A 14,250-nucleotide genomic window follows, 5' to 3' on the forward strand; every position below is an offset into this window, starting at 1 on the left:
TGTTGGCGTGAGCTGTGGTGGAGGTCGCAGACACAGTTCGGATCCCGCGTTGCTGTGGCTCTGGCGTAGGCCGGTGGCTACAGCTCCGATTGGATCCCTAGCCTGGGAACCTCCATATGCTGCGGAGTGGCCCTAGAAATGGCAAAAAGACCAAAAAAAAAAAAAAAGGAAATCTGAAATAAGAACCAGAGGGGGGGTAACGTATTGCATCAAATTTTAAAAAAACAGACGATAACCATGAAACTCCTCCTTGTGAAACACTGAGAGGTGAAAATTTGAGATTCAATTTAAGGATAAGAGACATGAAAGCCATCATTTCAATGTACAATTACTTGAGTAGCTCGACCAAAAATATAAGGTCCAACTACCCTTTCTGGCCTAGTTAGTCCTCTCTAAACCAACCTGCGGCAGGGTCCTGGAAGAACAGTTAATCTCCGCCCAAGCACCGAGGCACTGAAGTGTTTTTTTCCTGCTTATGAAGGGAATGGATATTTTTGTAACTTGAAGTGGCCTAAAGTAATGACTTCCCTAGTTTGACTATCCATATTTTAACTTTTCTTACCTGTCTCCGTTTAATGAACTTAAGTTTAATTAATTAACTTCTATCTATCTCAATTTGTTCTCATAACATCAGAAAACCTTAAGATAATAGTTTTAAAAATAACTTATTTCTCTTAGTTTTTAGATCCTCAAAAATGCACTTTTATGATGCTGTAATGTAAGAAAATGCATGTGTAAGAAAAGAAAGTGGTTGGAGCTCAGTTTAGGTGTCAGGTTCTAGAAGATCCTCTGGAGCAGGCTCCCTGGTCCTCGGTCCTTTGCACTGGCCTCAGTGTATATGGAAGCACGTGTCTGGCGTGGGATTAGCTGCCGCCCCCGCCCCTCTCCTGACTAGACCGTGAGTTGCACAAGGCAGGGTCCGTGCTCATCTGGAACCACCAACAGTGACAGCACACGGCAGGTACTCGCGGCACAGCTGTTCTACGAGCGAGCGAATACTTGCATGAAAAAGGTCTGCAAAGTCTGGCGCCATCCAAGGGAGGGCTGACAGCTGATTACAATATTTTATAGACAGGCTTCCAGCAAGCGAGGTGCTAAGGGAAAGCTGACACGATCTAATAAAGATTGAAGTTGAGATGGGGTTGGTCGGGGAGGAACGGCTCCATTTCCAGCCTCAAGGGCTGCACAGTACCCATTCCCCAGAGCAGCGTTTGGGTGTCTCAACAGAGAAAAAAGACATTAAGAGAAAAAGCCTTAGGAAAGAAAGCTACACTTTATCACGGATCAGGCTCAACACACACCTTTTTTGTTCACAGACATCAGCTCTGATGTAACCTCTGGACAAACGTCATTTATGCCCTACCCACAGACAAGGGGCAGAAAACCTACCCTGCAGGGAGAAGGTTAACTTTTCCAGGCCACTAGGACCACCTCCTATTGCTTTAGTGTCGTAAAAATTGTATCCTATGGCATGAAGTTGTCATGGAGGCAAGAAAAAGAAATAAAGATTGCTGAAAAATTACAGCAAGACATTATTACGGTGCCACAAATGTTTTCCTCGCACATAACTCAATTAAGTCTATAAGCACACTTTTCGTTGCGTCTTTGAGGCAGATTTACATTTCAGCAGCTTTTACCATATGCCTGGTGATGTGTGTGTACGCGTGTGTGTGTGTGCAAATGTTTATTTTGATTTTAGAATATTTTGTAACAAAACAATGTTGGTCCAGGGCAGGCTGTCAAGAGTACAGAGCGTCTTTGTCGTTTAACACATTTCAGGCCTGCTATGAGATCGGTTTTCTCAGGAGCACTGTTGGAGCAATTTAAGCACAAATTAAAGTTAGGTCTCAGAAAGAGAAGTTAAATACTCCTCCATCATACATATCTGCAGCAACCTGACAGCAGAGATAATGCGAGGTCCTTCACAGCAATCTCCTCTGGTGACCTTCCTGAATGAGCATTTCATGCCAGGAGGGGCTGTTTTCTCAATACTGAACAAACCCTAACATGTTCCACCAGCTCAAACCACATCTTCTCTGGTTCTATGACTGGAGCAGAAATTTGCTTGTAAATTCTTAAACATGAAATGCTTATGGTAGAGGAAGAGATAAAGTATGTGGAAATATTTAGAAAAAAGAGAAAAAAAAGGAATGTGCAATTTTAAGGGTAACACTGGTACAGTTAGAAAATCAAATCCCTAATTCGGCTTTCTTTTTTCTCTTATTTAAGTAGAAAGTAGAGTTTTGATAACAGTTTCCTGTAAGACTCACTGGATAGAGATGATATGACTAGTAACTTAAAATATAATAAATATCTCAATCATTTTTTTTATAATTCACAAATCAGCAAGACAGAAATTTTAAACATATAATATGGTCTACTAAGTCTTTAATAAATTATTATTCTCAATTATGATCTTAAGGTTTTAAAGATTATTTTCAACCTCTGAACATTTTCCCACTGAGTCGATAAACAAAGGTTTTTGAAAAGTTATAATTGGGGTTCTGTTACCTTGAGAGTATTACTGATTCTAAAATGCCTTTCCTATGATTAAAACAAAACAAAACACCAGAGTAGATTATGGGCAAACCGCCCCCCCCCCCCCGCACCCCACAATGTTGGCTGCCTTCTGAGACTCAAAGCAAATAACACAAAGACATCAGAATTAAGGAGCTGTACTCTCCCCTCCCGTTCATTCTGCTTAACCCACAATAGAAACATTTTTCATTTCCTCTCAGTTGTTGAAAAAGCGAAACACACATCTACATAGAAGGTAATGTGAATATTACCCTTCTTTCCTCTGAAAAGGAAAATGCTGGTTATACTAGAGCTCCACATGAATTTTACAGACATTTACTGGAACCACCAAGTCTTCAAACCTTCGGCTCTGTTTAAACCCGCAGTGGATAATTAATAGCAGCCTCCTTTTGGGGTTTTGACTACATTGCCAGATTCTCCAGTTGGAGTCTTCCTCCTCTAACTTACTTCTCCTGAGCTGTGCTCTTCAATACATTGTCTTACAAAAGTTAGCGTTTTAATTAAGCCTTCTTGGCAAGTAATTGCATGTTAAGTTTTTTTTTTTAAGATCTTTTGATTCCCTATATGAATGTAAAATAAAGGTTACTACAATGCCATTCTTCTTCTTTTTAATGGCACAGAATTAGTTTCTTTAGTAGGAAAATAAAGGCTCTACAGACAGAATATTAAGGCTAAAAAAACCCCTACCTATATATATATATTCTTAATTAGTATGTATTCATAGTGTGTATATATATATATATATAAAACAGAATTTTATATATATGGAAATCAACACTTAATTTCAAGATTATCAGTAGGCTTGTGCAGGATATAATTTTTCTATCTCGACTAATTCTGATACAGGCACACGTTCTAAAAGCAGCATTCCAAATACTCATGTGCACTAACATTCCTAACTCTTCTGTTAAGTTCTGACAAGTAGATTGAAACAAAGCAGGGCTGATAATACTCGAAACTGTGCCCAGAGTGTAATATTTATATTTTCAAGATAGGCAGTTGTGAAATAAGATGTGTTTCAGACACAACAGCACATGAAAGACTTAGGCCAAAGGCCAAACCTGTCATTTACTCCATGGCTGCTATTAGTTCCCATGTAAATGGAGAAGTTAACTCATTTTAAAGACCTTCTGTAAGTACACAATGGATCAGACATTTAAACAAAGTCACCGTGTGAAGGAGTTTGGACCCAGTAACACAATCGCATGCTTTGTATAAAGATGCTTCTTTACATCAGCGGTTTCATTACCAGCAATCAACTCGTATGATGCATACAAACTTTTCTCATTTTATTACTAGCATAATTATAAAGAAAACCCTTTCATGGATAAATTATGAAGAAAAAGTCTTATAAAACAAATAAATAAGCAAGCATTAAAGTAGAATCAATTATCAAAAAACCCCAAAAAACAACAACAACAAAAAAAAAACACAAAAAACCAGAGCCACTTACAGGGCTTGATGGAGTCTTTGGCCAGCCTGGGCTGCTAATGCTATCACTTTCATCTCCATGAAATGAGGAGATGCTAGCAGAGCTGGGGGACATTGGGGAAGGGACTGGCAGGTTGCCGGGGGTTGGGGGCTGAGAAATACCCTGAGAGCTGTAGCTATCCTGTGGTAGAGGAATAAAAAAAAAAAAAAAAAGACAAAGTAGGGCAAACTTTATTTAAAATAACAAAAAGCACATCCAGTTTAACAGACTGATTCTTATATATAATAGATATATATATATAAAGACGTACAAACAAACACACAAACACACATACATAGAAAAGTATTAAAACAACATTCTTAATTAGTATAACTTGGTGAGTTCGCTGGATGCTGGATAAGGCCACTAAGCCACCATGCTTACTTCAAGCTTACACGGAATGCTAAGCATGGGTTACCCCTTATGGAAGAAAGAAAAGGAAAAAAAAAAAAAAAAGCTGTTCACCTTATTTATCAAATAAGGCAGGAAAGCAAAATATTAAGTATGTTGTTGTTGCTGAGGCGGCCAAAACAGGAAGCTATAAACTGAAGGCAGAGAACATGGCTGCAAGAATCCAAACCAGGCAAGATCCCTTCCTTCTCCCCACCCCCGCAGCACCTCTCTGGGTGGGTCCTGTCCCTCCGCCCCTCTCCCACAACCATGAGTTAAATGCCATCAGAACTAGTAACTTTCAGATCCACACCATGAAGCGGGGTGGGGGAAGAAGGCTGCAAACATGTGGCACGAGATGGAGGCATGCACAGGAGAAGAAACCAAACGAAAACAGGAGGAGTGAGCCAGAGCAGCGCCAGCGAGGCAGCCCCACCCCGCGTGCAGACGAGAGAGGAGTACCTTCGACTTGCTCTCCGGCTGGGCAGCGCCTTCTTCCTTCCCATCTGCTTTGAGGGGCAGGGGCACTTTGGATTCCCCAGGAGACATCATATCTGCAAGACCCATAGATGCTAATCGAAAACAGGAGAAAGAGTTCAGGATTATACGTGTGACTCGCCGGGCTGCGCTCCCGCTAACACGAGCTACTGAGTGAGGCACGCGCAGGGCACTTGAATGTCCCTCCGAGGAAGAGGAGCAAAAAGGAGAAAGAAAGGGTACCTCAGAGAATACTCATTTCTGAAATCTGAGTAGCACAACATTCTGGTAACCCTTTTTTGTCGGGGGGGGGGGGGGGGGGGAAGAGAGGCAATCATTCGCTCCAGACCTCAACCACCAAGAGTCAACTTTTACCCATAGCGATTTTTTCAAAAGTAGTACAGCTTTAATAGAGTAGGTCTAAGTGGAAATACGCCCAATGTCTAAATTGCTCATTAGGTGATGCAAGCAAATGCTGGATGTGTGTATTTTTACTGGTGGACTAGAGGATTTACTGCTCTCTTAACTTCCGCAATTCACATAGTCCATAGTTTGTGACGTCATTTGCCATCTGATATTGTTTCATTCGAAATCATATCTATTACAGGCTGCGGTGATGGAAGACACTCCTAACTGACGGCATCAAAAACAATCATCAGAAGTAATTTTTGAAGGCGAGGATTTCTAATGATTTTGCACCGCGGCTGGTTTCCTTCCATTCCGGTGCTGTGTGTATACAGATCAGTCCTTTGAGCTGCCGCTCAAAGGCCCAGGCCAGACACTCACGCCAGCTCAAGAGTCAACCCTAGATCCCAGACAAAACTACTTTTCTATCTCTAGGCTCAGGAACTGAATCAGGTTCATCTCGGCTTTAGAATAAAAGGCTCACCAGAGAACAAGTGATTTACACACATTTACTGCAAATACTAGGAGACATTTGCAAGTTAAAAACACTGCCTTAGATTTCTTTTTAAGGAAGAACAAGGCTACAGTAGGGAATGAGGGTAGATATCCAGGGAATAACAGCTGAATTTCTGCAGAACCCCACTGTGCAAACCATCTGCACAGCACTGGGCTGCAAGCACCACACCGAACAGCTGTGTGAGGAGGCAGAGTGAGGGGAGGTGGCAGGAGAAGGGGGAAGGGACAGAGTGAAGAGCCTCATAAATGAGAGAAAATCAGAAAACATTCTCTGTTCAAAGTAAAAAAAAAACCTGAGGTTTTACGGACAGCACCCTTTTTACGTCCTGCAAAGGAAAAGTGCTGGTCCAACCACAGCAGTGCAAATGCCGCGTAATGTGCCCCCACCCCAAAAAAAGCTCCACAGATTGCCCACTACAAAATGATTATTGCACATATTCATGTATTACTATGTTTTAGAAAATAATTAGTTTTAATTACAGCAGTGAGAGCGTGAGCAGGGCTCTGGCGAATTAGCTGGCAAGCTTTGTGGTGCTAATTTGCTAATATCGTTAGCATCACTGCAGGTTGAGACCAGAGGTCCTGCCAAAAAAGCCTACCCAGCCACGTGCCCAGGAGTTTACATCAGCGCACTCAATGATGCACTCTGAAACGCCTGCATTTTCCATGGGCACATTGGCGTGTTTTTCAAAGCCCATTTGCAGCCCAGTCAGCCCTTGAAGTCATCACTACACACACAAATCATAATTGGGATGTTTTTCTTTCTTTCTTTCTTTTTTTTTTTCCAAATTACTTTCAATACTTAGACTTTAAGAACTGGAACAAAAAGCTTTTTCAAGTGATGCAGCTGCAGAGAAAAATCTATTGGGATCAGCTAAAAATGCTGTTATTTTTGTGGATGTGTGAAACCTCAAAAAAGCAGCTGAGAGATAGTATACCAAGAAGACAGGCTTGTGCAAAGCGGTGGGTTTTGCTTTCATGCAGTTTTACCTCTCGGGTCTAGCGAGAGATGAATTAGTAAATCTGTACATTAAGAAACACCCTTTTGAGAAGAATAGAAGTGAAAAAGAGGGGCACAAGTGTGGACAGAGGGGCTTCTTTGTGAAAGTCCAGTGTCCTTGCTAGTTATTCAGAGTGGATTCAAAGGAATGACAGCTACACAATTCCAGAGAAAGTGGCGAAGTCATGGACACACAGCTTCTGTTAAATCCTGCTCCTCTAAAGACTATAATGGATAGTTTGAAAGTATTTACAATAAATAATGCTTGAGTATTATTTTTGAAGAACAGGGCATACTGATTTCTTAGTAATTCCTTCTGCATGCCTTAAATGTGTTAATGTACACAAGAGTGACTCTTTGGCATAAAGAACTAGGCCAATGTGATTATGATAATTAATGATAATTTACAGTGCTTTAAAAATCACAGATGAATATAAGCATATACACGTTGGTTCAAAATTCTGTAAACTTCATTTTCTATTACATAATCTAAAATGGGCACTTGGGGTTTGCAAACATAAATATTTCAAAAGTCATACTTTTTATTTATTATTATTATTATTATTATGTTATTATTTTTGTTTTCTTTTTACAGCTGTACTGGTGGCACATGGAAGTTCCTGGGCTAGGGGTCGGCAGCTGGGGCCTACACCACAGCCACAGCCATACCAGATCCGAGCCACATCTGCCACATACACTGTGGCTTGTGGCAATGTTGGATCCTTAACCCACTGAGTGAGGCCAAGGATCGAACCCGCATCTTCACAGACACTAACCAACTAGCCACACTAGCTGCTAATCAGGCCCTTAACCAGCTAAGCTACAGTGGGAACACCTGCTTTATGATTTTGAGAGGTAGATAAGGATAGAATATAGAGTATTTAGCACTTCTGCCTTACAATGTAAGTTTTATTATACTAAATGGATCATAAGATCTTTCCTTTCCGTGGCTTTGACTAGTCCTTTTGTTAAAATGTTTATTTTTGACTTCTTAGCAGAATTCTCAATGAGTCTCTGCAAAGAGCCATGTACCTCCCAAGGCAATGCTACTCCAGGGGCGCTATTTTTTTCTCCTTTCCCAGAAGAGAGAGACCACCACTACTACAAGGATGTGTAAAACCAAGGCACTGTTCTTTCTCCTAGTGACATCAGTAATCCAGTGTGTAAAGTTCAGACATAAAAAGAGGCAGTAAAGTCTCCGTGGCTGCAGAAAGTGCTGTGTGAGTACTGTAAATACATTTCAAGAACTAGCCTCTGGCTTTATCATTGGAATTTAAGAGCTAGAATGATTTCTTAAAGAAAGTATGGGTCAAGGTCCTAAGGCGGCTAGTCCATCCTGGATTTAATATATTCAAAAAGAACATAAAGAACATATGGTGTGAGTAAAACTGACCTTAAACACTCATTCCCACTCTCCCAGCTTCCTTTACTCAGTCTCCCTGCAAGGCTGCAAATCATTCCCAGAAAATGGTAAAACAGGACCAGAAACCCACAGATCGTTCTTTTCTTTTCATGGTAAATAATAGAGCAAACTCTGGAAGATATTTTTTCCTTGTTTTTGAAAACACAAAAGGGTCTATCTACGTGTGTACACTGGTAGAGATTCAAAACTATTTTTACATGCGGCAGACATACAAAGAATACTGTTAATTCGCATAAGGGAAATGAGCCCCTCTGGCTCTATCACCAGTGCCCTGAAAGATTCCCCAGCAACTGCTCAATGCTGACCTTCCCCTATGGGGGCAGTGGTGGCCACAGTGGCATACGGCTGCTCATGTACCATCTGCAGGTTATTCTGAAGGAAGTGCCCTATCCTTTATATGGTGACTTCTGGTAAGACAAGCTTAGAATCGCAGATGGTGGTATCTTCTGGAAGGTAGATGTCTTCTTTAAGGGGACAGTTTACAACAGATAATTATATGACTCGTGACTATTATAAAATGAAATGCACATAAGGACAATGTAACTAACGGCACTAGTATTAGAGAAGGGTATACTTAACCATGTTATACATAATTTATAATTTTGCCTATAGTAATACAGATTTCTCATCTTTTACCCCAATTTTTTTTTTAAAAAGGCCCCTTTAGAGGCGTTCTCCTCTGGTGCAGCGGGTTAAGGACTGGGCATGGTCACTGGGGTGCTGCTGTGGCACAGGTTCCATCCACGGCCCAGGAACTTCCACATGCTGCAGTGCAGCAAAAAAAAAAAAAAAAAAAAAAAAAAAAGAAAAAGAAAAAGAAAGAAAGAAAATAAGGAAACTCCCTTAGAGGGAAACAATCTCCACTGCCCACCACCCCACTTCTCCCCGCATTTGAAGTGAAGAGAGACACACTCCTACACTCACACTGACTCCATTTAAATCATTACTTGTTCACTGAAGCTTGTAACAATTTGTCACTACACAGGAGGACGTTTTTTGGCCCCACAAGCTGTCTACAGCACAACTGTTTGAACTCAGCAAAGAGGTGGCCAGTTGCATACGCTGCAAAGTGAGGTTCATAAAATCCCCCTGGCTGTCATGTGTATGATCTGCACTTTCTCCAAAAGTGTCCTCTGTTGGAGAAAACGCTTTGCTATTATCACTGATCATTTATCTCCATGGGCCCAAACCAAGCAGACTGACTCGACCATGATCCAGCCATTTCTGGCCCATCTCTAGAAAAGTCAAGTGTAGGCCGGGAGCTGCTACACTGTAACACTCCGGGCTCCTCTGTTATTCCCCTTTCCCTCTGAGACTGTAACACAGTCAGAGCAGATTCACGTGTCCCTAGCAAGAGACACACAGCCAACGCCAGCGCCTCAACGGTCCTCCGAGTGCCGGATGACTATTTTCTACCAGGTAGCATTTGACTTAACAAAGCTGGAATCAAATCATATAAACGTGTAGAGGAAAATGTGATAAATGTTTCAATTATTAAAAATTCAATATTTCAAAATGCACAATGTAATAAAAAATATACTACTACTAGCCAATACAAAAGACTGAGGATAAATGGCCTTTCACTGAACACTTCTTCTGTATGAAGTAACGAATAGCTGAATTATCTGATGATAATAATAAAAAGAAACCCTCGCTGCGAATCTCCATTAAACTGGTTTTTCCTTAGGAATACATAAATCTTCTTAGGCAGGGCATCTATTTGTTGCTGGTTGTTTCTGTGGCTCTGGGGTCCAAAGGAAAAGAGGTAAAAGTGAGTCCTGCTAATAGCGGGTGAAAATTTCTTGTTGTCGTTTCAGTGCTCTGAAGTAATTTTATTGCAGCAAGCCAGACAAAACACGTAATGTCATAACTCAAATACAGTGTTACCTGGGATGGTGCCGGGAGGGGAAGGGGACGCTTCTGGCTGACAGACTGTATGAGAGCTTTCCACTTTGATCTCACATGTGAAAACACTCCCCTTACTGGGATGAGTGACTGCCTGCTTAACAGCAGGAAGGGCTATTTATGTATTTATTTTAAAAGCTTCACTTTCACCAGTAGTTTCTATTTTTTCCTCTTCCGCAAACTTTTATTTTTGTATTTTTATATTTTCTCAAAGGGGACCACAGCAGGCTCTTGCCTTAAAGATTGTGCCCCTCTTCCATAAACTTTGCAAGAGAAGTTACCAGGGAATCGCTCTATTAAATTAGACCCTAGGAACCCACAACACAGAAACTCAGGATGCAAGCCCAGCCTCTAAGCTGTCTGTCCTTCCTGACAAAGAAAGAATAGCTCCTGGGGTGGCCTTTCAAAGATGGAGAGGCCAGAAAGGCCAAGGAAATGAGAAAAGGTAGTAAGAGGGAGCCCAGCCTCTAACTCCGGTGTTTTCCTAACACGTCCTAAAGCCCTGGGGCACACACAGCTGGCCACGCAAAGCTCTGTAGTAACGACAGAGGGAAGCGCGCCAGGATGCAGCGCCAGAGAACGTTAAGGGTTCCGGTGAAACACGCCAGCGCTTCCTCCTTCCCGAAGCAGTGCCCATCATCACTAGAGAGGTAGGGGGCTGGTAAGGAGGTGGTTCAGGGTCTAAGGGGTCTAAGAACATGGAATATTTGCACAGTTTTAGACATTCTTGTTATTGCCACCAACTGACCCTTATTGCACTAATCAGACGGGATTTGGTGAGAATGCAATTGCTGAGATCATGAAGTGCGCTGAAAAAATGAAACATCATGAGAAATTTAAAACAATCCATTAAAAAAATAATTTCTCAGTAGTGAAAGTCTGCAAATAGGACTTAAAAGACAACTGTTTCCATGTGTACATTTAAAGTTTCCCTAAATGGAAAAAACCAACCTATCTGAGACAGCCCCTCCTTCTGCCCCCCAACCCCTCCCTCTGAAAGTGACCGTCAACCGCTTATCTCCTCCACCATCGAGTGGCGGATAAGGACTTTGTCGTGGGATCTCCCAACACCGCCAGTGATGTCCAAAGATAAAGGGCGCTTCGTGTATATACTTAGCAAGCAATCTCCACTAACACCTGAAATAAGTCCACATGCATGAATAAAACACAGGATGAATAAAAATCATTTACACAAAATGTGATGTAGCCCTCAAGTCTTAATAGGCTGAGCAAGTATCCAAGCAGCAGAGAAGTCATTTCCCCTCTTTCACCACGTGATCCGATGGCTGGAGCTGCTTTTCTACTCTGGGTGGTGCGAGCCTAGGAGAAGCGGGGAGGGGGGGGCAGCCCTCAGAGGCACGGGGCCACCAAGGTTACCTGTTGAGCTGTTCACCATATTGGGCGTCATGCTGTAGGGGGGCGCCTGGGTGTTGATCAGCCCGGAGCTGTTGTTCATGGGCTGGCTGTAGGGAGAGCTGGAAGCCATAAGTCCACTCTGGTTCATGCCGGGAAAAGCACCTTGCCTACACAGAGAGAGAGCACATGCATCCATAAACTGGCCATGCACACAGTAGCGGCTGCTTTGTCCAGCAGGCATTTCTCATCATGGCAGTCATTTCTGCAAGGGGTGGGGCTGTTCTTTTTCTTGTTCCCTTAAAGTAATTTATTTCTTGGAGCGGGAGGCTGAACTCTATTGCTACTAATTATTTAATACACTATGTAAAAATTCGAAATAAGAAAATTTCACAGATAATGGTGTCAGGTGTTCCAGGTTATAATTTACACAGAGGAATATAAGCAAGAAAGAGAGTACTTGAAATAAGAACAGGAATTACAAAAGCAAGCAAAATTAATTTCTAACATTTAAAGAGATCTGACTCTTTATTAACAAAACCGAGTCATGAGTTAAAAAAAACAAATGGATAATGTGGGAATATTGTTTGAAATTTTTTCTTTTTTGACCTAAATTTTCTAATACAATGAATATAGGATTAAGTATTTCCAAAACTCCCTTCAAACTTACTATTTAACATTCTGCAATTAGGTATGATTAAAACACCTCGGTTTCCCTATATTAAAATTACCCAGGAAACATGACTTTCACTTCTTATTTGTAGGACTCCTGCTGAAACAGGAGGGAAGGGGAGCTTAGACTGGCTCTGAGTGTCCCTTTGAGGCGCCCAGTCACCCCTCCCCCACTGCTGCAATGGCTCATTTTTCTGGTGACTTAGTTTTGTTTGTTTTATACCTATGTTTTGTGAAAGACAAATTTCTCTTCACTCTTGCAAGGAGGAATAGGGTACTCTTTGATCTGAAGGAGACAACTGCCACACAATGTCATTTCTCTAACTGCTGGTAATGAGATATGGATTCGGGGGTAGAGGTTTAAAAGGCACAGTAGCTTAATTCTCCCAGGAAATTTACGACGCAAAAAGAAAGATGATGGCAATGGGGCAAAATCTTGAAAAGATTCCACTGTTGTAGTCAAGCTTTTTTTATGTAAATAGTATATTTAAAAAAAACACACATTTTTCAAAGTTTTGGCTACTAACTAGGATTACTCTTAGTTACTCTTAGGATTAAAGCTAATAGGAGGGGTAAAATCCACAGACACTTTGCTTACGTGTTCCAAATGAAATAAGATTACAACCCACTCCATCTCCATTAAACTGTCATTTGGTGGCTCAATGAATAGTTAAAAAAAATTAAAGAGATTCTTTAACAAATTAACTTAAGTCATTAAAAATACTATTCTTTATGTGTAGCTACTTTCAGTGGATTCAACTTTCTGGCTGGTAGAAGTTCAAACACGCCTATTTGCTTCAAAGTATCAAAGGTTTGAGTGATTTTTTTTCTTCTTTTACATATTATACACACCATTCAGAGAAATTCTGTAGAACTAACACCTATGATGGCTTGGAAAGAACATTCTGGAAGGCTGAAAGGCTAATGCTGTGAGGGTGGCTCTGAGAGCAAGGAGTGTCACCTCTGCCTTGAATCCTCGGTTCACTAAAGTTCCCCTTCGAACAACTGAAGATGCAAGATTATACCACAGTTCATTAGAATGGGTCTGAGCTCACTCAGTGGCTTCTGGCGAACGTCTAGGTTGCCAGTATTTATAAATACACTGCCCATCAGCTATGAACACATCCCTCTAGAGTTAGGGTCTTAAAGTCATCATTCAGACCCTGCTGACATTAATGCCAATATCTGAGGTTCCCTTCTGAGGTGTTTTCCTTCAAACAGAAGACAATTTAGGCATTTATGAAACTTTCAAAGGAAAACAAGTAGCACCTGTTGGGACTGCTCTCTTCATTTCTTAGCTTATAAATCTCATTAAGAGCATCCTCAGCTTATAGGCTATGTTTTCTGGAGACCACTTCCAAGTCAGTGATTGCTTTCAAGTTTCACCCAACTTTGGCTGGTTGCTGAAGGTCCAGTTTCAGAGGCCACCTCCTCTAGGAAGGCCGTCCTTACTCCCCAGCCTGGAAGCTCTGTCTTCTCTAGACTCTGTGCCTTTTACAGTTTTTTACAGCTTTATAGCTCTGCACCTCCCTTTGTAAGTTAAAACAATTTATGGGCATGTCTTGGCTCTTCTGGGTGTATATGCCTCCTGAGAGGTACAAACGAGTACATCACAGCTATTGAAAAGTATGTGTTAAATGAATGAATTGATAGAGAACATTTTTATCCTTATAAATAGACATTTTGAAAGATGGCCATCTTTTCAAGCTTCCACCAAATTCAGCTTCACAAAGTGATGAAACCAACGTGTGTATGAGACTAACAGTTCCTTAAGCACCCTTGTTTATAACTATGGTGGAAAAAGAGAATCAGAATATAAAATCCACCAGGCAGATGGTTAAATTAAGTAACCCCAGAGGCCCAGCTCTAATCTATTGTTTCTCTCCCCAGGCTGCACAGCTCATCTGCAAGCACCACACGATGGTGAAGGTGCAGAATACAGAGGCTTTAAAATTACTCTTAAAATAGCAAAAAGGTAGCGACGGAAAGGTCTGTGTGCTGCATGTCAGTTAGTTGCTGGTTACGATCATCCTCTATTAAACCATGTCAGTAGTTTTAAGAGTTTGGTTGAAAAGCCAGAGGTCTTGACTCGGTCACTAG

The 14,250-nt window shown here is 41.4% G+C and overlaps 1 protein-coding gene across 8 annotated transcripts in view; it reads right to left on the reverse strand.

The window, feature by feature from the left end:
* The window catches only part of ARID1B (AT-rich interaction domain 1B), a 439,972-nt gene that overhangs the window by 33,455 nt on the left and 392,267 nt on the right, over positions 1–14,250 (reverse strand). For 5 of the 8 annotated variants that reach the window (XM_047769862.1, XM_047769858.1, XM_047769859.1 and 2 more), the window contains 3 exons: positions 11,503–11,648; positions 4,862–4,971; positions 3,992–4,150 (listed from right to left, as the gene is read on the reverse strand). In XM_047769862.1, coding sequence (XP_047625818.1) covers positions 3,992–4,150; positions 4,862–4,971; positions 11,503–11,648 — 415 coding nt within the window. The remainder of the gene's footprint in view (positions 1–3,991; positions 4,151–4,861; positions 4,972–11,502; positions 11,649–14,250) is intronic. The other 3 variants (XM_047769863.1, XM_047769861.1, XM_047769857.1) reach the window with 2 other exon arrangements.

The sequence above is a fragment of the Phacochoerus africanus genome, chromosome 2 (genome assembly GCF_016906955.1).
Source record: "Phacochoerus africanus isolate WHEZ1 chromosome 2, ROS_Pafr_v1, whole genome shotgun sequence".
Lineage (NCBI taxonomy): Eukaryota > Metazoa > Chordata > Mammalia > Artiodactyla > Suidae > Phacochoerus > Phacochoerus africanus.